Source organism: Diabrotica virgifera, chromosome 2 (assembly GCF_917563875.1).
Source record: "Diabrotica virgifera virgifera chromosome 2, PGI_DIABVI_V3a".
Lineage (NCBI taxonomy): Eukaryota > Metazoa > Arthropoda > Insecta > Coleoptera > Chrysomelidae > Diabrotica > Diabrotica virgifera.
In genome coordinates, this window is record NC_065444.1 from 75,034,285 (window position 1) to 75,058,332 (window position 24,048).

The following is a 24,048-nucleotide window of genomic DNA, read 5'->3' on the forward strand; positions in this document are numbered from 1 at the left end:
AATTTACATATATTTTAACTGTTGCCTATAGTAAATTTAAGTACCTATGTATGTCATAATTGGTGGTGATTTTAATATATGTCAGTTTGAAAACTTAAGTAAGTCAAAAAAACCCTTTGACATCTTTAATGTTTTTAAGCTTAGCTCACTAATTACTGAGTATACGCGAATCTCTACAACAATAAACTATTGGCCATGAGCCGATGGGTAGAGGGGATTTGACAGCTTTCGCCAGCGCTGTTAGTGGCAGTTTTGTGCATTTATCTGATAAATTTAAATGGCGCGCCATGGGTAGAGGAGAGGGGATTTGACGGTTTTCTCCAGCGCTGTTAGTGCAGCGTTGCCACATTTAGTAGATTTCTACTTTTTTGGTAGATTTTTGATATTTTTTAAAAAATTCTAGTAGGCAATATTTTTTAGTAGATTTTTGGTATATTTCAACATTTCCTTATGACAAAAATAAAATTTGCTTTTTAATAGTATTTACCCCATTTCTAAATTAATTTTTAGACATTTTGTTACAATTTCCCAATGTCATTACCGAAAATAAGATTCAGGGGTGGGATTCTGTGTACAATCGCTAACACCGCCGACCGCTTTCTATCAATAATGTCAATATATTTGAATTTTTAGTTTTAATTCAAATATTTTCTGGTTTTACTAAGTGTCACTTCAGCATCAACTAGCAAAACTAGAAAATAATTCAATTAAAGCTAAAAATTCAAATATTTTCACGACAATTGACATCGATAGAAAGCGAAGTGTAGATATCTACAGTGCACGGAATCTAGCTCCAGGACGTAGATGATGAATATTAAACAGAAATGAAACTGGATTCTGGTGTAACAAACTTGTAGATTTCAAGTAGCAGTGCAATCAGTACATATTTCAGGTGTTATTGAAGAGTTCTGGCATTCGGTGAGCCTGTTAGAAGCTAACGATGGAAAACTAAAATATCTAAATATTAAAATTATAATATATGTAACTTTGCAAAACAACAAATGTTGTGTTTGCGTGTTTCTAATGTAACATGCGAAATAATTGTTTGAAGAATATGATCCAGACATGCAGATGTTAAAATCAGTGGATGACAAAATATTATATACAAATATTAAATATAAAACTGATAAAAATTAATAATAGTTGGTCATTTTTTCCCCAGTTAAAATATAAAAAAGTTTGGTTTTTGTTTACAAACAGTCATATTAATTTCTAGTTAAACTCCCTCTGTGGCTCAGTGGTAAGAGCGCCTACTTTTGGATCGAAAGGACCAAATGGTCGTGAGTTCGAATCTCACCAGGGTAGAGAATTTTTCTTTTATTATAAATTAATAAATGAAAATAGTTTCTATCCTTGTGGGATCGGTACCCACCGGAGGGACAGCAGACGTTCGGATACAATTAGCGTCTCTGCAAAGACAATGACATCGACTTTGCAAAGTAACAAGACACTTACTAAACACACACACTACACATAACACTAGCTACCTAACTGGTAAAATCCACTGTACCATCACCATGCCAATGCCCATTAGTTGTCGAGGCATTAGCTAAATAAAAAAATTTCTAGTTAGTCAGCTGTTATTTTTATTATAGAAAGTTCTAAATTATATACAAATATATTAATAAAGTTTTATAGTATATTGTATTTTAGTTTTTGAGTAAGCTAAACTTACAGTAGATTTTCTAAATAAAATGTGGCAACGCTGTGTTAGTGGCAGTTGGCAGTTTTGTTTTGTGCATTTGATAAACTTTATAAACTGAAATGGCGGATAATACGGATTTTTCAAAAAAGAAAACAGGATATTGCAGCTGTTGTATTGATTCATGTAAAAATACTGAATATGACAGTACTGGATGCATTTATTATATTCGGAAACATTGCGTACATGTCCTGCATCAACTAAATCCTTTCCTTTTTTGGTGTTGCTGATTGAAATTGGATATCATGGGAAATAAGACTTGAATCCAATATGTTTAATATCCATTTTGATAGAATTCAAACAAATTACAATTCATACAAATTACAAATTTTAATAAGCAAATCAGTAAGCACACAAAAATAAACAGAGGTAACATTTAAAATGTTAAATAATTAATTTAAACTTATTCTTTTTCTCAATGGTCTCTTGCGTAATCAGTCATCCAGTCGCACGAACTTATATATTAAATATTAAAATTATAATGAATAAAATAAAAAAACATAATTAATTTTACTATTAATTCTGTGTATTCATTTAGTAATCAGGTTACAATAATATTTCAGTTCATAATTTGTGTCTTTCTAGATAAGTATCTATTTTTCTCGTTTTGTATATTTCACATACATAAATTTTATCAGAAAAGTATAAGTTTCAAACCGCGAGATTGCGCTACCGTCGAAACTCACAGCCAATACTAGTTTTACTTCTATTGATTATATACTAACAAACAAACCAGAAAACACCACTGTTTCCAATTTTGATCCGGCACTATCGGATCATCATTGCCAAGTACTTAAATTTGACTTTGGAAACTGCGTTCCTGAGGAAATTTATAAAACTATTGCTGATCGAAACATTAGTGAACACTGAATAGCAGCATTTTGCCAGTCCATTGCGCGATCTAATTATGTTATCAATTCCGAGGAGGACGTAGATGAAATATTCGATAATTTTTTAAATAATTTTTTATGGCATTTTAATATAACCTTTGAAAGGAGGGAGAAAAAAATTAATGTAAATAAATTGGATGGACGTTATAAAATTAAATTCTCTGACCAACTTAAAATCAAAAGACAGAGACTTAGACATCTTAACTGGCTTAGGAATAGAACATTTGACATGAATGTCAATAACGAGTATAAATCATTAAAAAAGGAAGTTAGTTCAATGATTGTAAGAGAAAAAAAAAAGAATATTTTAGAAATAAAATCGATCACTCCAGTAATAAAAATAAAACAGTATGGAATATGGTCAATTGTATTAAGGGCAAAAAGACAGATAATTCTATACCAAAAGTAGAATACAAAAATCAAATAATCACTAATTCTTTTGATAAAGCAATGGCTTTTGGTGATAATCTCTCAGTTGCCGTTGTTAATAAGTTTACGGCTCATTTTGGCTTTAATTTCTCACGCAGTTGTACCACCGGTCCACAACTGAAAATATTATGTTTTTTAATCAAGTTGTAGAAGATGATATTATTGAAATTATTAATAATTAGCCAAATAAAAAATGTTCTGGACCCGACAGTGTTCCGGCTTCAGTGATTAAAGGTTGTAAATCAATTATAGCACCCACATTAGCTAATATTGTAAACATATCAGTTACTCAAGGTAAGTTTCCTTCTAGTCTGAAACTTGGGTCAGTAATTATGCTTTTCAAAAAAGGTGACCGTCTGAATATGGATCATTATCGTCGTATACATTTATTAAGCTTTTTTTCTAAAATAATCGAAAAGGCTGTGAGTAGTAGAGTTGAAAAATTCTTATCGAGTTTCAAACTGATCTGTAATAATCAACATGGTTTTCGTCAAGGATCATCTACTGAGACTAGCTTGGTTGAGTGTGCTCAATTGATTAGTGATATGATGGATGAGGGTCATTTTGTTGTATCCTTGATGTTTGACTTAAGTAAGGCGTTCGATAGAGTTGATCACGTATTCGTTAGCAAAAAACTGGGTTCTTTAGGTATTAGAGGTCCCCTCAATGATTGGTTTATGTCTTTTCTTAAAAACAGGAAAATGATAGTGAAAATTGATGATATACTATCCAGTCCGTACGACATAGATATGGGCACCCCACAAGGAAGTGTCTTAGGTCCACTAATTTTTTTAATTTTTATTAACGATCTTCCTTCTTATATATCTGAAGGCAAGGTCCTTATGTATGCGGATGATACGTGTATAATTCTCTCTGATTTAACAGAAAAAGGTTTAAATGAGAAAATAAACATTGTTCTTAACGAATTTTCAAAATGGTGTCATAGTAACAAACTCATGATAAACTATGATAAAACAATCTCCGTCAACTTCCACACTATTCGAAGATGTCCACCGGATTGTAGTTTTTTGTTTAATAATGTTTTAGTAACACCAACCAAGTCAGCAAAGTTTCTAGGAACAAATTAAACAATTGCTTTTATCTTCTGTTGACACTAAAACAAATGTTGGATAGGAATACATTATTATCCATTTATTACTCTTATGCATATTTCGGTATTTCATATAATGTAATAGTATGGGGCCAATCGAGCGATGTTCAGCCAGTTTTCGTTCTTCAAAAACGGCTGATTCGACTAATATTCGACTTTACCATTCCGAACTTCATGTCGAGATACTTTTAGACATTTTAAAATCTTAACAGTCCCATCTATTTACATCTATAAATTAGTTTCATATGTGTTTAAGAAGAGATATAATTTGTTGAAATTTTCGGATCTACATTCATACAATACCAGGCATAAAGACAATTTTATTTTGAATAAAATATACCACAATTTTTCAAAAAAATCACCTTTATACTCAGGTATCTCGTTATATAATATGCTACCAGAACAATTAAAGAGCTCAAACTCAACAACTCTGTTTCAGAAAAAACTTAAAAGATTACTGGTAAATGGATGTTTTTATTCCATTCAGGAATTTAAAGACAGCCTTATGAACTACGTGTAGTGTAATTTATTTATAATCACTGTTTTTTGTGTTATGTGTGTTTTTGTATTGTTATCTGTGTTTTGACTATGTGTATGTTGTGTATGTTAACACACTATATTTTATATTTACATGTAATTGTAATTATTCTTAGTTTTAACTTAACTCATTACTTATTATTATATACGTATTATATATTTTGACACGTCCAATCGGTATGTTTACAGCGTAAAAGGACTAAATAAATTTGATTTGATTGATTTGATTTGATTAATAAGAGGATATTAATAACACCCCGTTAAGAACCACCCCACATCTCTTCCGTACTGAGCAACCGAGGACTTGTTCTTCAAATTGTGTAACACGTTAACATCCCCATATATGACATATCAGCATCTTGTCAAATTCTATTTTCCAATATTCCTACAGGGTGATCTTCGTCGTTACAAAGTTTGTTCGACTAGACACCGTTAAACTACTAACCAATTTTCAGCTTGCTATTAATAAACTTTTTTTTGGTACGCGGGATCCATGCCTATAACCACTTGCAGGAATACCAGATAGTAAACAGCTTCAACTATCTCGGATCTAATTATACAGTCTAACTAACGATGGTAACTGCAAAGCAGAAGTTTCAAGAAGCATTGATATGGCAAAAGATGTGATGAGTCGCCTAACTAAAGTTTGGAAAGACAGATTCATCTCTACAAAAATCAAGATGAGATTGATAAGTGCACTTGTATTCTCAATATTTCTATGCAGGGCAGAAACTTGGATTCTTTGCGCAAAATATGGCCAAAATATTGATGTCTTTGAGATATCATGTTGGAGAAGAATGCTACGCATACATTCTTCAGCTGATTGGACAAACGTTCCAAATTTTTAAATAACTTGACATTAAAAAAAGGTATCCAAAATATGTCTTCAGCGAATTCAACAGTTTTTTGGTCACGTGTTTCGCGGAGGCGGTGATAATTTAGAGAGATTAATTGTTTCTGGAAATCAGATGGTCCGATTAAATTCAGAATTCAGCGGGCCATTCATTCTGCAAAACCCTTAGAGCAGCTGAAGATAGAGACCACTGGAGAAAATTTGTTAGGAATATTGGAGGAAATTACGATTCTCAGTAATGGTGAAACGGACAAAAGAGAGAAAAATAACGTATAAAACGTATTGCAAAATCGTCAAGGTTTTAGGGATAAGAACCTAAAATACTAAGAACCCTATCCCTCTCACTATCTCAAGTAATCGCCCCGCTAGTAAGTGGTCACAAGAAATAAACGAGCAACATTCCATTAAAATAAAAAACCTGAGAAGCACAGGAGGAGTCGTGAGAAGGATGAAATAGTTTTCGTGGTCCTTAGTAGGCAAAATGGCAACAAAATAACATAATGTAAGTAAATAACCAAATTGTTTTATTTATTATTTCTCCGACACCAAAATGGTTGTTGGATTGGGTAATAATCTCAATATACACTCACTGATAATAATTACTCCAGACATACTTACCTAATATTCCTACTCGATATGAAACTGTCACAATGATGACGTCTTGTTCCATCCAGTATTGTGGTCCGTAACTGTGGAAATTAGCAGAGCCATTTATAAATCCTCCTCCATAGAAATAGACCATAACTGGGATTTCTAGGTCTGGTGATGGATACTAAAAGCGATTCAATATTTTTAGAGATGAAGTAACATATTCATTTACAACCACTGCACATAAAAATAAAGACATCGAAACTGGCCAAGAGAAAACTGTGGAAAAATAGAAACATAAGGAAAAACAGTATGTTTAACTTAAATTAATAATCTGCAGCAGGTTTCTACAAACCTAAAAAGCTGGATACCAAACAGATTTCCGAATGAGCACCTGAAAGGAACACAGAAAAAATATTTAAAGATGAATGTAAGTAAAGAAATACAACGAAGGTGTTGAGCGAACAAGGGATCTCACTCAGCTTAAATTTGATAAAGTGATAAACACGACGCTTAAACCTATGGATTGCAAAGCAAAAGGTTTCAATAATTTTATTTTCACTCAGAATATCTAAAATTATAGCCCGTTCAAAGAACACAAAACGTTATGAAAACCTCCAAACAAATAAAGGAAGGATGAAAATTTGGGAATAGGTAGTTGAAATTGTCTATTATTATAATATAATAATTTAATTATAAGAAAAAGTTTACAATTCTACATCCCCTCCATTTTACAGAAATTGGGAAATACCGGGTGAAAAATATTTTCTCGGGGGTGAAAAAATATACGTTCAAAATAAGCTCGGAATGGGATAAAATGACTAATTCTAAGCAACTTTTGTTCTATAGAGTTTTTTCACTAAGTCATTAGTCTTTGATTTATTTGCAAGTGAATTATGTTCATTTTTAACAGAAAAAAAAACATGCTCTTGGACGGTTTTTCGCAAATAACTCAAAACTTAAGTATTTTAGGAAAAAAATATTCGTACCAAAAATATAGCTTATAAAAATTTGAAAAAAATGGTGTATGCATTAAGCCTCTAGACTCAGTAGAAGCAGATTTGTAGCTAATGAAAAGTAGGCTCTTATTCGTCAAATTCCAAATCGAATATTTCAACGTGACATAACCAAAAAATGGAGCACTTTTCTGGGAAAACTCATTACAACTTTTCAAAGTGTTTAAAAAAAGGTTTATTTTTGTTTTTGAATAAAACTTTTAACGTTAAAAGTAAGTGAGTTACGCTAAAAATATTGTTGATACCTGTTATTTTTTGGTAAAAAGAATCGCGAAAATCACCCCGTAATTAGCTTCCCAAATAAAATTAATTACTACCGCTTCACAAGTTACTTTACTTATGTATTGTTTATATGATCTATAAGTTTCATTTTTTGCAAGTGCATATTTTTTAAAGAATTTGGTTTTAAAATAGGTAAAACATTTTTTTTAATTTTGAAAAAATATTCCATTATTTTTCCAAATAACTTAAAACTCTATAGAAGAAAAGTTGCTTAGAATTACTCATTTTATTCATCAAATTCCGGACCTATTTTGAATGTATATTTTTCTACCCCGAGAAAATATTTTTTACCCCGTATTTCCCAATTTTTGTAAAATGCAGGGATGTAGAATTGTAAACTTTTCTTATACAGGGTGTCCAGAAACTCTACCGACAAACGAAGACAGGAGATTCCTTAGATAATTTTAAGACAATTTAACCTAATTCACCTAGTCCGAAAATGCTTCTTAAGGGAGCTAGAGCTCTTTGAAGATGGCGTCATGAAATTAGTTTTTCTTAAATACCTCCAGAACGCTTCTATTTAGAAAAACGAAAATTGGTATGTATATTTACTTTTCAGAGATGAATCGATTCCATTTATTGTAAATTTCTAGTACCGGTCATAGGCGTCCGTTTTGGGTAGAGCAACGGGTATTTTATCACATAACTTTTTTGTCCTTAATAACTCTTATGCATTTTTGACACCGGATTATTAAATTGTGAGATATTCCAGTACTAAAAGGTACTCTTGTTTTAAGTCGGTAGGACACACCGTTTTCTAGAAAAATCGATTTGAAAGTTTTTCGTTTTTGGAATTTGAAAAAAAATTGAAAGAACTTTTCAACAAAAAACGAAGTATTTTACCAACATAAAGTAAGAGTAACTTTAAGTACTCGAATACCTCATAATTTAATAATCTAGTGTCAAAAATGCTCAAAAATTCAAGACAAAAAAGTTATGCTATAAAATAACTATTGACCTACCCAAAACGGACAGCTATGACCAGTACTAGAAATTCGCAATTAATGAAATCGATTTATCTCTGGAATAATAATAAATGTACCAGTTTTCGTCTTTCTAAACAGTTTTTTTTTAAATTTTTTTTTTTGATTCAACAAGCGAAAAATTTTCAAATCGATTTTTCTAGAAAACGGTGTGTCCTACCGATTTAAAACAAGAGTACCTTTTAGTACTAGAATACTTCACAATTTAATAATCCAGTGTCAGAAATTCATAAAAGTTAAAGATAAAAAAGTTATGCGATAAAATAACCGTTACCCTACCCAAAACGGACGCCTATGATCGGTACTAGAAATTTGCAATGGATGGATTAGATTTATATCTTGAATATAAATACGCGTACCAATTTTTGTTTTTCTAAATAGAAGCGTTCTGGCCGTATTTAAGAAAAACTAATTACAAGACGCCATCTTCAAAGAGCTCTAGCTCCCTTAGGAAGCATTTTTGGACTAAGTGAATTGGGTCAAATTATCTTAAAATTATCTGAAGAATCTCCTGTCTTCGTTTGTCGGTAGAGTTTCTGGACACCCTGTATAATAATAGACAATTTCAACTACCTATTCCCAAGTTTTCATCCTTCCTTTATTTTTTTTTGGGTCAGATTGTTCTTTGATCGGGCTATTAATGGAATATGAAGGTATAAAATATCTTATAAGCCACGTAAGAGTTACCTTACTTAATTTGCAGTGATATTTATTTAAAAAAAATAAGACCAATAATGACTTATGCATCAGAAATAAGACCCGATACAGCCATACCACAAAGACTACTGGAAACGGCAGAGATGAGAGTACTGAAAAGAATTACAGGAAATACGCAGAGAGGTCGAAAGAGGAGTGAAGACATTAGAAGAAAATGTAACGTACAGTGTACAAACCAGTGGCGTAGCTGAAGATTGCGGGACCCCCCGCGACAATTTTTGTGGGCCCCCATATTATAAACATAACGACAACTAATAACAGTATAATTCTAAAATATGTGTAAATGACAATATTTGGCCTTTTTTTATGTCTTCATTAGTTAGTGTTAATAGATTTTTTGGGAATAGACATAAACACCTTTTAAGTATACCTTCATGTCTCTTAATCCGACAAAACTATTATTAAGTGGTTGCAATACTATATCTAAATTTACATTGAAAACATTAACTTCAAAACTTTTTTGCCACAAGTTATTTTTTCGTTGCAGCTGAGCTTTTCGTAAATTTTTTTATACGTTTTATCCGTTTATTTTTAAATTCCGGTGTAATCCCCACTATTCTGCTATTCCTGCTCCGTCTGATAAAATTTCGGAAAACGAATTTCTCATTTGTCGGAGATTATCACGAGTTTTTTCAAAAAGTTGAAGGACCGTTAACTCTGCCATTTCAGATTGCAGAAGTTTTGATGTTAGATGAATAAAGTTAAGTATTTAGATTGAATAGTAATGTTAACGTCAAATTCAAAATTATTCATATGCTCTAATAAGCAGCTCTTAGCTTCTAATTTTTCATAGTTTTTTGATAACAGTGAAATTTTCGTTAAATATTTCATTACTTGTCGGAAAGCTCGACGCAAAGCTATAACAGCATCATGTCTGGATGACCACCGGGTTTCACATAACCTTTTGTTGTCAAACGCGATGAATCCAAAGTCATAATAGTACATAGTACATCCCATCTTTTAATACTTGCACAAAAAAGACATATTTAAACCAATTACAAAAAACTCGAGACCACATTTGAGTAAGTATGGATACTTCTCTTCATGAAAGACATATTTTATAATCTCTTCACTATATTGTAAAAAAAAACAACTCCTGTACACCAGCAATGGCCTCATTCAATATTAGGTTCAGATTATGGGATGCACAATGAACATAGGAATCAGCATAGGGATTACGAACACTCGATACGAATCGTATCCGCCATGTTTTCGAGTGGTATCGAGTGTTCGTAATCCCACCTAAGTTTTTTTTTTTCATGTCAGTTCTGTGCCTTTGTACGCCTGAATATACACCACTCATAACGCTTGCCCCATCATACCCCTTTCCTCTGCAGTTGTGTACGGAAAGGTGCTTTGATTATTTAAATTTTAAAATTTCATTTACAGGACCTTCTGCACTTTGGTCTAATTACGAATAAATCCCAAAAACAACTTCTGCTTGGAGTGTAAATTATTTTCATCGCAAGTTATTTTTATATACCGAAAAATAAAACTAAACTGATCGTCTGTGGACATATATTGAGTGGTATCAAGAAATATTGAATAAAAACAACTTTTTTTAATTAAGGGCACCTGAAGTCCCATTTAACGACAATGTTAACATTATGTCACATATCTCTGTAACCAATGCACTATGCACTTAGAGACCTAATATTTTTGTTTTATTTTGAAACTAGATGTATTGTTTAGTCCCGCGTAGATTTTCGTAAAGCTAGAATGAAAGAAACATTTATTTTAAATTTTTTGAAAATACTCTTACAAAAAATCCCAAAAAAGTTTAGATTTTTTTTTTATTTTACTTTTTTTTGTAAATTTTTCAATAAAACTTTACGCGGGACTTGATATTATCTATATACAACTACTGTAAATATTTGGACCTTCTATCATCTAAGGATTTAGAGATATTTGACATCAAAAGTTAAAAACCTAGGATTCGGGAAATCGCAAAAACATAAAACACTCTAATAGGCTATGAAGCTACCGGTACACGGTAAGTTGAGTGCAGACGTTCAAAAAACAAATAATTTTGTAACCATGGATATTTTATACTATAATGTGTTATATATCGTTGGAAATAGAATATTTCAGAGAACAATTTTCAATCATAACCCAAAAAAACTTAAAAAATTCAATTTTTGAACTTTGGCTGCCCTTAACTTATTCACTTTGTAGTTTCTTAAGCCGGCAAATTTATAACTTCGTTTTGTATTTGGGAACTCAAGTAATGTTGATGCACGCTAAATTAGATAAACATAATGATATACATAGACTTGACAAAATTCGTGCTACATAATTTATTAACGCTTCGGCAGCTCTAGTCTCAGAGAATTTAGGAAGTGAGTTCTTACAATAATATTTAAGGTAAAGAAAAGAAATTATTAATTTTTTGGGCGCCATTAATAGATCAGAATCTATTGCTATATATCTATATAAAAATTACAAAAATGTTACGTAAAATGGTATCCCTTTGAATAGTAACGGTACTTACCCTTGGTGTCTGTGGTAGTCTGCATTTCCTAATACAATAAGGATCATAGATGGATTGTGCGAACAGAAAAAGACGACATAAGTTTAAAACATAGTTATCATTTATTCAGATAGAAAATAGTTAAAAAACTGAGTTGGTTAGAAAAGTAAAAAAAATAAGTCTTTCGCGTTTCATTTTAAAAGTTCGAAAAAAGAAAAAAGGAACGAAACAGTTTATTGAAAATACCTGGTGATGATCTGTTGTTGCTGAGCTGCTGGAATCTGGTTAGCTCGCAAGAGCTGTGGTGGATGCGGCGAACTCACTTTCACTTTACAATTTTAGATTTAAAGTACTGTTACATAATTGTTATATATTATACGAAAAATAAAAATTCCATAGTTTTTTGTTTTATGAAAAGAAAGTAACTGCGTTCATGATTATTAGTGATATATCTCACTGACTTGATAATAAAACATACTTTATTTAGACCATTGTCTTTAATAAAAAAACGGAACCACCTTCCATGAAGATTGAATTAAGTTATGTCTGCACGAGACATATTAAACGGAAACTACGTCCGCGAAAGGTTGAATTAAGTTCTGTTTGCACGAGACATATTACACGCCGTACTAGGAAAAACTATTCCTTTATGGTACCGGACACAACACAAAGAATATACCGGTATGGTATTTAAGACAACATATCGCACTTGCGACTTTCACGACAGAATCTTTAAGATCCCATTCTGCCTAACTCGGCACAGACAAAAAAATGCACGTCTTCACTGCATGGCCTCTAGAACTTAATTAAAATTCTTCTTGTCCTAATCTCGGACAAGATTTCTTTCTCCCTAAAGTCACCTCCCTTTCTCACACCTATCACCTACTTTGACCAATAGTCATCATTCCGAACAGTTCCTACCAATCGGATAGTTGGAAAGTAATACTTAGGCTATCCTATTATGGTCATACGTTTCTTTTTCGGCCAATCACCATCGCTGTCCTTTTGTAACCATTTAAGGATTTCCACGAAATGTACTGCGTTGCAATTTCTGTAAAGTTCCTAGATTTCTATGATTCAAACACTTAGCAATATCTCCTATTCTTATTTTTATGAGACATATCCTGTTGTAAAGTAAACAACTCCTAGGAAACCTGTCTCCGAAGCCCTAAAATCTCTTTGTATTTCTACTTACTGCAATAGTTAAATGACCCACTTAGGTATCTAGCATTTCTTAGAATATTAATCTTTCCGCTTTTGCGGGTGGCCTATGAGAAACGCCTTGGGTGTTATACTACGTCGAATTTTCTATCCCTAACGACAGGGTCGGACTTTGCGATATTTAGGCTGTGGTTTTTCAGCATGTTTCAATGTTTAAGTTATTGTTATTGTTTTTATCGATTACTTTAGCTAAAACAGGATCATATTTAGCTAGTAAAAGAACCGTCAGCAAAAAATTACCTTTTTGGGATTCACTTTCATCTAAACTACCAACATGTCCAAATGTCAACTAAACGCTAAATTGCACCCAGAAAGAGTAAGAGTTACGTCAATTAGGTACCCGCTACATTACTTCCTTCCAAATTCCCTATTTTGATGCTTATTAGGAAAATATGTTTTGGTCCCCAATTTAGAGAAAGTAGAAGTATTAAGCTTGAAGGCTTTAAGGGGCGCCTTGCGGGCCTGTCAGCTAAGCCACTGTAACAAACGAATGGATACTAATTAGAAAAAAAGAATGGAATAACCAAGTTAAGCAAAATGGAGAGACCCGTGTGGTCAAAATACCAAGACATATATCAACAATCGGCAGAAGAACCGCGCAAAAGATGGAGTGACAACCTTTGATAGAGGTATCAATCCGCCAATGAAAAAGCAGAATTGGTTATAAAGAAGAAGAGAAATAAGAAAAGAAAATGTAATAAACATGTATCACGCACATAATTTCGACTTCGTGATGTGTTGCATATACTTTTCATTACACAATAGTTTTCATTATAAGGCAGTTGATAGAAAAATATAGGAATAAAGAAACAAACGCTCAAATTGTAGGTATTCATTGATCTTGAGAATGCATATGATAGAATTTCTCGAGATTAATGAATATAATGGTGGTCACTCAATAAGATAACTAGTCCCTGTTGAATAGAGTAACAACTAGTGCTAGGATAGCTGTGGTAGAGACTGTCAGTGTATAGTATAGGTATTACCAGCATAAGTCTTAGTGGCGGATCCAGCAACGTTAAGAGGGAGGGCCGATTGGCTAAATTCCAATGAAAAATAAATGAAAGTTTTTATAATCTTTATATAAAACTAAAAAAAAATGTCACTTGTTTTGAGAGAGGGACCGATCGTCTCCATCGCCCCTCCCTGGATCCGCCACTGATAAATCCTAGGTGAAAGAAGGATTGCATGAAGGCTTACTCAGCTCTTATTTATTTTTGTTACTGTTGGGTCAAATAAAGACGAAACTACAGGTTAATTGCCTGGTACTTGATGTATGCTGATGATATATTAGGCGAGCGGTAGCAACCAGTAAAATTACGTTACACCGACCACGAAAATCAACTTTAAGGTAAATGACTAATTTTGTTGGTTCTTTATGTTATCGAGGTCGCTTAATCTGAATATAAAGTTTATTTTTATCTAGAATTTTTAAAAATCAAATTTTATGCAAAAATGCGAAAAATCAATTTTGATGATTTTTCAACTTTACCTCACTGTATCTTCGCTCGCTGTAAATATTTCCTCTTGAAAATTTTACTGTGCCATCTTTGAAGTATTTAGATAACAACGAACTTTGTACAAAATTGTTTATATAAATTAAAAGAGGAGTCGTTAATTTTTAAACATTTTTTCGTCATATTTCGTTAGTTTCATGTTTACTTAAAAAAGTTAAGTGACAAGATTAAAATTTTAAACAAGACAGCAATAAAACATAATAATTCATTAAGAAGTTTTCTGGAAAATTTTAAGTCAAAAGATGCAATAGAAAAAAAGTTATGTGACTTTATATACGAGCGGCACACCACAAAAAACGCTTATTTATCTGGATACTGAGTGGTGTGATGACCAAGGTGTGGCGAATGGCTAATTTTGGTCATACTTTATATTTTTGATGGTGATGAAAACGAAAATTAGGTTTATTTTAAATTTTACGTGGGGGAACAGTGGTAAAATCGCAATTTTACCCTAAACATTAAAAAATAAAATGAAATCACATTTTTTGTATATACCTATTTGAGTATATACCTCTTACATTTCTAAAGACAATGGTACCTGTTTCAATCTGTCTGTTTCATTATAATAAAAGTTATAAATTGTTTAAAGTGAAAGGTGCAGATTCCTGAATTTCAAAGTTTAATTGCAAAAGTTGAATGACAAAATTTGAAATTTAGCTTTTTAATCAATATTATGTTAAAAAATAGGGTACAAAGAATAAAATGATTTATAGAAAAAAAATAACGTAACCTTTAATTTTAAGAAAAACGTGATTTCATTTTTTTTTATTTTTAGGGTAAAATTGCGATTTTGACAATGTTCCTCCACCTAAAATTCAAAATTAACCTTATTTTCGTTTTCAGCACCATCGAAAGCATAAAGTAAGACCAAAATTAGCCATTCACCACACTGTGGTCAGTATCTCGAGAAATAAGCGTTTTTTTTTGGAAAAGTGCCACAAAGTCTATAAAGTCACATAACTTTTTTCTTATTAATATTTTGACTTGAAATTTTCCAGAAAACTTCTTTATGAATTATATTTTATTGCTGTGTTAGTTAAAATTATAAACTAAAAAGTTTATCACTCAACTTTTTTAAGTAAACATGAAACTAACGAAATCTAACGACAAAATGTTTAAAAATTAACAACCCCTCTTTTAATTTATATAAACATTTTTGTACAAAGCTCGTTGTTATCTAAATATTTCAAAGATGACACAGTAAAATTTTCAAGAGGAAATATTTACAGGGAGGTAAAGTTGAAAAATCATCAAAATTGATTTTTCGCATTTTTGCATAAAATTTGTTACACATGTTCCACCAATTCTAGATAAAAATAAACTTCATATTCAGATTCACCGACCTTGAAAATATAAAGAATGACTAAAATTTGCCATTAACATATCATGGTCGCTTTTTCGATTTCTAAGCCTTAAATTAGGGGTGTGTCGCTCGCCTATATAGTATTAGTAACAAATAGTGAAAATGACTTAGAACAAAAACTGAAACAGCGGAGATAAGCCCCTTAAAACTTAGTAGGACACAAACATAATATTTGGAATATTCATTTAAAATAGTCCAAGGCGCATCTGTTTTGAGATGGACGTTGAGAGGTGACTCATATTTTTTTGCAGGAATTGCTTGAAATTAACTCATATAATAATAATTGAGTTATCCTCCCACTCAAAAAGGTCCGGAACATTGTTTAAATAATCAAAATGTCAAAAAATTAAGGAAAAATTAGATTTTTTTCTTCGTTTTTTGATTATAACTTTAAAATTATTCACTTTCGAGAAAAGTTGTACTGACATAAAAGTTGCGTAATTAAATTTACTGCAATATAGGATTAGCTAAAAATTTTAAAAATTGTCACCCTTGTTGTAAAATAGCAATCATTGCGAAAAAACTATAAAAAAACAAGTATTGGAATTTCACGTTTTTCAACCATTTATGCTACACCTAGGACCTTCATGTTTTACCCTAAAAAACTTTATGATATAATAAAACAATGCTGAAAATTTCATTAAGATAGGTTCAATAAATTTTGCAAAATAAATTTTGCAATGCAGCTTTCGCAAAAAAATTAATTATTTCAATATGTTGCAGGACTAAAAATAAAGCAGATAGCAAGTTGAATTTTTTTTACATATAGAAGAATACTGTACCTTTCATTTGCAATTTGCAAAATTAAAATCGGTTAACTACCACGGCGTCAGATTTCTTTTTAAATAAACATTAATTTTGGGTGCTACGTGCAAGACAGCGGTGTTCGATTCACTCAAGTTGATTTGCACCAAAATTTCTTCCAATCTTTATCTAATATATTATTTTCTTACTCCATATTTTGTTGTATTTTAATATTTTAATTCCACAGAAATCAAAGTAATTTGATTACTGTTTGTGAAATATTGTTTAAACAATTGCATATGTTTAAAGATAATAAACTTTTATTCTCTAAGTTAAAATATACGAACAAAGAAAGTTTTTGTCAAAAAAGTTTTATTTCAAAGGACAGAGTATGTGTTTTTATTTTGCAATAAACAAATTTATTTATCTATATCGAAATGTACCTACTAAAAATTAAAATTTATCAATCATTATCAAAGGTCATTGGAATGCCCAATCAGAGCTAACGTATCCGCTGTCCTGCGCGTAGCACCAAAAAAAATAATGTTTATTTAAAAAAATTCCTGACGTCATGGTAGTTAATCGATTTTAATTTTGCAAATTGGAAATGAAAGGTACAGTATTCTTGTATATGTAAAAAAAATTGAACTTGCTGTCTGCTTTAATTTCAGTCCTGCAATATTTTGAAAAAATGAATTTTTTTGCTACTCCTAATCCTATAATGTAGGAAATTTAATTACGCAACTTTTATGTCAGTGCAACTTTTATCGGAAATTAATACTTTTCAAGTTATAATCAAAAAATGAGGAAAAAATCGAATTTTTCCTTAATTTTTTGACATTTTGATTATTTAAACAATGTTCCAGACCTTTTTAAGTGGAAGGATAACTCAAATATTATTATATGAGTTATTTTCAAGCAATTTCTGTAAAAAAATATGAGTCACCTCTCAACATCCAAATGTACTAATATTTTTACAAATGCGCCCTGGTATAAAAATAGATAATGATATCTTTGTATGATGAAATCATATTTAAAAATATACTTTTAAGTACCTATTATCGGTATTAGAGAGTATTGGTGATGCAATAGAATTAGGGTTGGATGGAAGAAGTGTAAGGAGAGTGGTGTGTTGTGTGACAGATAAAAAAATCCAATGAGGCTGAAGTGAAAATTCTATAAAACGGCGATAAGACCAGCTATAATGTACGGAACTGACTGTTGGGCATTTAAAAAGAAAGAGGAATAACGAATACATGTAGCGGAAATGAGAATGCTTAGGTGGATGAGTGGGGTGACAAAAAAGGATAAAATTAAGAATGAGTAGGTATATTGTAGAAAGTCTAGGGATGGCATCAATGTTAATCACCCAATACGAAGAATTGCTGATCTGTGGGTTCCTGGAAGGAGTAGCAGTGGAAGACCAAAGAACACTTATGGAGACGCGTAAGCAAGATATGTCGGTAAAGGGGATTTATATTGGTATAACTCAAGATAGGAATGAAATTGGGGAAGCCGAATCTTCTAGGAATTCCCGAAACCGGGAATCTCGCATGGGAATAAAGGCAAAGGGAATGATGATGATGATGTCTTGGGTATACTAGAGGCCCATTTACCACTCAACTCTGGTTCTATTTCAAAGATACAGGGAATAGCTGTGATGTATTTATATGTTCTAAGACAAAAATATGTATCTACGTATATAGAATATATACCATAATATATATTTATTTAAGTGGGGACCATTCTCTCATGAAATTAATGGAAATATGTATCCGTAAGATCGACACCATTGCTGATGATGATAGATTACTTATTATATACTTTTTTAACGACCTCTTGGCGAATAAGCCTGCTATATGTAGCTAGTTATAGGCTAAGGCCACAGTGGCGGCTCGTGGCTTTAGGGACAGGGTCGGCAAGGTTTTGTCTCCTCAGATAGGTATGCCATCTAATTAAAAGGCTTCAATTTCATAGAAGATTTTTGGTTTTTGTTTTTCTTATTTTTTTTTGTTTTTTTTTTTGTAAACCTGTTTATAAATTAACTCTAGTCTATATTGTTTCGAAGTAGCAAAATGGGTTATAACGTCATTGTAAAATTTATTATTGTTTTGGAGAGGTTTTAAAAGTTTTTTTCTATTGACATTTGAGACAAGTTTGACATTCTCTCTTGTTTCATGGTGTTTCGACGATAGGTTTTGAATTTTTTGAGACAAGAGAAATCCCGTTCATTTGAGGCAGAACTTGCGCACATTTGAGCACAATAATTTATTAAATTCGGGAACAGTTTGTTGTACCTAATGAATTGCAGTATATAAAATTAAACATATTTTGTAACTTATCCCACCTTCCGAAAATATTTAGATCAGCATATAAAACTGTTAATCCATTTTCTTATTTTATTTGAATAAAGAATGATGGATAATTTTTATTGAACTTGTCTAATAGATATTTTGAAAATTCCTTGTAAATAATAATTGAGTTATCCTTCCGCTCAAAAAGGTCCAAAACATTGTTTAAATAATCAAAATGTCAAAAAATTAAGAAAAACTTCGAGTTTTTTCTTCGTTTTTTGATTTTAACTTTCAAAGTATTCACTTCTGAGAAAAGTTACACTGACATAAAAGTTGGGTAACTAAATTTCCTACAATATACGATTGGTTAAAATTTTTAGAAAGTGTCATCCTTGTTGCAATACAGCAATAATGGCGAGAACAACATAAAAAATAAGTATTCGCATTTTACGTTTTTCAACCATTTATGCTAACACTTACGACCTTCATATTTTAACCAGAAATCCTTTATGATATAATAAAACAATACTGTAAATTTCATTAAGGTGATACAGTAGCGATCAACAGGTAGCCAAAACGCGTTCCAAGATTGCGGCTATAATTTTGAATATTTTTTCGAGATATTTGGCACACGTATTCGTAATATAATAAAGAATGGCGGTACAGAGCCCAATTTGAAAAATATATTAATATGTGGAAATTACTCTGTAATTAAATCCAATATTAAAAAAACGAGCCTGTACCGCCATTAAGAAGAACAAAAAAATACACTTTCTTCAAATAAACTTTTTTATCCGATGCATAGATTTTGTGTCATTTTGGAACTACTAATGAAATAAAAAATTTTAGTAGTTCCAAAATGACACAAAATCTAGGCATCGGATAACAAAGTTTATTTGAAGAAAGTGTATTTTTTTTGTTCTTCTTAATGGCGGTACAGGCTTGTTTTTTTTTAATATTGTATTTAATTACAGAGTAATTTCAACATATTAATATATTTTTCAAATTGGGCTCTGTACCGCCATTCTTTATTATATTAAAAATACGTGTGCCAAATATCTCGAAAAAATATTCAAAATTACAGCCGCAATCTTGGAACGCGTTTTCGCTACCTCTTGATTGCTACTGTTTCCTCTTAAAATCGATTCAAAACATTTTGCAAAATAAATTTTGCAATCTAGCGTTTGCAAAAAAATTGATTTTTCCAAAATGTTGCAGTACTGACAATAAATCAGATAGCAAGTTGAATTTTTTTACATGTAAAAGAAAGGTACAGTATTCTTCTATTCGTAAAAATAAATTCAACTTGCTGTCTGCTTTATTTTCAGTTCTGCAACATATTGAAAAAATTAATTTTTTTGCGAAAGCTGGATTGCAAAATTTATTTTGCAAAATCTATTGAAACGATCTTAATGAAATTCACAGTATTTTTTATTATATGATATAGTTTTTCTGGGTAAAATTATGAAGGTCTTAAGTGTAACATAAACGGTTGAAAAACGTAAAATGCAAATACTTGTTTTTTATGATTTTTTCGCATTTATTGCTATTTTGCAACAAGGGTGACAATTTTTAAAATTTTTAGCTAATCCTTTATTGTATAAAATTTAATTACGCAACTTTTATCTCAGTGCAACTTTTCTCCAAAATGAATACTTTTAAAGTTATAATCAAAACATGAAGAAAAAAATCGAATTTTTCGGATCTTTTTGAGTGGGAGGATAACTCAAATATTATTATATGAGTTATTTTCAATCAATTTCTGCAAACAAATATGAGTCACCTCTCAACGTCCAAATTAAATCTCAACGTCCAAGTACGTGTTTTGTTGCCGTTTGCAGATCACCGCTGTGCTCAGCAGATTGTTTTTCTGCCGTACTTGTCATTCAAATAAATACGGAGAATGTATAATTGGTTGCCTATCGGCTAATATTCCATAGCGTCTTATTACAAGCAAATGTTCAACTGGGTACGGCTAGCCGAAGCGGGCCATGAATTCACACAATCGCAGTCGGGTGTATGGCTGGCTAGGATCCTTAATTTGAAAAGTCTCTTACGCACAGCGCACATGGATCAATAAAATAAACAATAAAATTTAGTCTGTATTGTCTTTTTCATGAGCATTTTTCAGTGCGTAACAGATGATAGGGAAAAGGGTAAGTCCGTGATAATACACATTTATGACATTTATTCTAAAATGACATTTTAGTTAAATCTGACAGTTGTCACATTTTATTTTCAATTTGGAATAAAAACAAATCAAATGTGTTTCTTGCATTTATAAAATGGTATTTTCTTTGATTTGTATAGTCTTATAATTTATACAGATTTTATTTGTAATATTATTATCTAATTAAAAAAAAATTATTTTTTTTATTATAGCGCCATCTATTGACAACTAGAATAATCACCGAACTAGAATAATTAGCAAAGTAATCACCGACGTGCCTTTTTTCTGTCACATACAATTTAATGCGTTAGAAAGAAATCGAAAAACTGTGACGCACTGAAAGATGATCATGAGAAAAAAATATTATCTTACAGATATTTTTTTTTATTTCACAGAAACGAATATCATCAACTCTGATTAACTTATATATTTGAAAAAATCTATTATGTGTCCATAAATGTGTGGGTCGGCACTGCCGACCCTGCCGACCCTGACGAGCCGCCACTGTAAGGCCAGATAAGCAATAATTTACGGCGCCGTAAGAGCAGTAAACCCATTGGTTGACTAACTCCTTCACCAATTGTAGATGAAATAGGAGTTAGTTAACCAATGCCTCGTCAGGTATACTGCTCTTACGGCGCCGTAAATTATCGCCCGTGTGGCCTTTCGCTAAGAGCAATAAAATTAATCGCGAAAATGGGTTCCCACGGTGAGAGTAGTGGATGGCCAAACGAGCTGTAAAATATCACGCAGCAAAATAGCAACATAGGAAAGGACCCATTTTTGACGCTTCATTTTACTGCACTTACGGCGCCGTAAATTATCGCTTGTCTGGCCTTAGCCTTGTGTATACTTACCGTTGGGGTATAAACATTGACATATAAACAATCTTCAGTAGCTCCCCATTGTTTATCGGCAGTTTGTTGATAACAAATTTTATTTTCAATAGTTGCGTCAAAGACTTCCTCCCATTTATCGACAGGTTGTGGTTCCTTAAAAATAAAAAAATAAGTACATATATTTAACAATATTTAACATGTAGATTCATGTTGTTGTTACACGCTACTACAATATTTAAGCAGTTATTTAGTTTCTCATTTTTACCTCCTTTCCTTCTTCTTCTTCTATTTCCTTCTCCTATCGGAGGTTGGCTATCATCACAGCTATCCATACCTTATTGGCGACTACTCTAAAAGGATCTACTGAGCTGCAACTATAAGATTCTCTTAGGTTTCTCAGCCAGGAAATTCTTTGTCTTCCTATGTATATTTACCCTTAATTTTACCTTACATTATGAGCCTTAATAAATCATATTTCTCACCTCTGGTAATGTGACCTACATATTCCAGCTGTCTTCTTTTGATGCTCTTTACAAATTCTTTTGTAGTCTTCTTAACACTTCTGCATTTGTAACTCGTTGGATCCATGATATTTTCAAAATCATTCTATAGCACCACATTTCAAATATTTCCAACTTCTTTATATTATCTACTTTTAGTACCTATCTAGCTTTCTATTCCATACAATAAAGTCGAGAACACGTAGCATCTTAAGGTTGTTATCCTAAGCTCCATAGGAAAGTCTCGATTAACAAACATTTTTTTCATTTTTATAAATGCTTGTATTGCAATTTCAATACGTGTCCTGATTTATCTACCTTGGTAATTATTTTCATTTACCCAGGTTTCCAGATATTTGTAGTTATTCACTCTTTCTACTTGTCTTCTCTCGATCTCTAGCCGTCCTAGTCTATGTTGCGTAGAAATAATCATGAACTTGGTTTTCTTAACTTTCATTTGTAGTCTATATTTTATACTGACTTGTTGTACTTAATCTAGTTACTAATTGTTGCAGTGCTTCTAGACTCTAGACCAGCGGTTCTCAAACTTTTTTAGTCGCGGCACCCTTGTAGGGCTAAAAATATTTCGAGGCACACCATCCCTTGAAGCGATTTGAGAAACGACAAAAAATAAAAAATATACAATTCTAAGGCTCATTTGATTTCAAAATAAACTTATTTCAGATCAATAAAATACAATACATTTGAAATTCAATGTGAAATTCACTTAATGTGATGAATGAACTCAAAATTAAAAGAAGTAGTAACAATCCTGGCAAAAGAAGCACGGAAAAGAGGTCTAGAAATTAATGAAGGAAAAACAAAATATCTACTCTGCTCTAGAAGAGAAGATAACAGGACGAGAAAAATCAAAATAGAAAACTACACTTTTGAAAGAGTCCAACAATTGAAATATTTGGGAGTAATAGTAAATAGCCAAAACAAGAGAAGTGAAGAAGTAACGGAACGAATACTAGCAGGCAACAAAATATACTGGAGATATCATAGCCTTATGAAGGACAAGAACTTATCCAGAAACACAAAACTGAAAATATACAGAGTTGCAATCAGACCAGTAGTTATGTACGCAGCTGAGACAATGTGCCTCACGGGAAAAGAGGAAGAAAAATTGAGAATATTCGAAAGAAGAATCCTCAGACTGATTATGGACCCGATAAGAATCGACAGCGGAGAAGCGAGAAGAAGAATGAACCATGAACTAAGAGACACAATGAAAGGAGAAGATATAGTTAGATTTAATAAAGCACAGATGCTGAGATGGCTGGGACACATAGAGAGAAGGAAAAACGACCTACTGATTAAGATCACCAGATGGAAACCAGAAACTGAAAGACCAAGTGGAAGACCCAGAGAGAGATGGGAGGACCAGGTCATGAGAGATATCAAAATTCTGGAAGTGAGAAACTGGAGGGAACTATGCACATATCGAAATGAGTGGAAGAAAATTGTAACGAAAGCCAAGTCATACAACAAACTTTGACAACATACAAGTGGAATGCGAATTGATTCACCGCAATAAGCGAATCAGAGAGCTGTAAGTAACAGTGGCAAACATTCCACCCGGAATGAAAAGCCCTGATGATGATGAATGTGATGAATGAAACAACATTATTTTCTGAATATACCTGCATCCAGAACTCTTCTTGGCTTCCTTCACGGTATTTGAGTTTTAAACTGCTATCTTCGCTGATTTCAAGTAAATTTTAAAAAAACTTCATTTGTCATTCCAACAGGTTTATTTTTTGGATCACACGAAAACGGGTCCACCATCCAGCTATATAAGTCATCTGAGTCAATGTCA

General features: G+C 31.9%; 1 protein-coding gene across 2 annotated transcripts in view; it reads right to left on the bottom strand.

The window, feature by feature from the left end:
* Positions 1-24,048, bottom strand: part of LOC114333512 (venom carboxylesterase-6) — a 78,100-nt gene that overhangs the window by 45,625 nt on the left and 8,427 nt on the right. Inside the window, exons 3-4 of one of the 2 annotated variants that reach the window (XM_028283397.2) lie at positions 21,745-21,879; positions 6,141-6,294 (exon numbers count right to left, since the gene is read on the bottom strand). In XM_028283397.2, coding sequence (XP_028139198.2) covers positions 6,141-6,294; positions 21,745-21,879 — 289 coding nt within the window. The remainder of the gene's footprint in view (positions 1-6,140; positions 6,295-21,744; positions 21,880-24,048) is intronic. The other variant, XM_050643799.1, reaches the window with a different exon arrangement.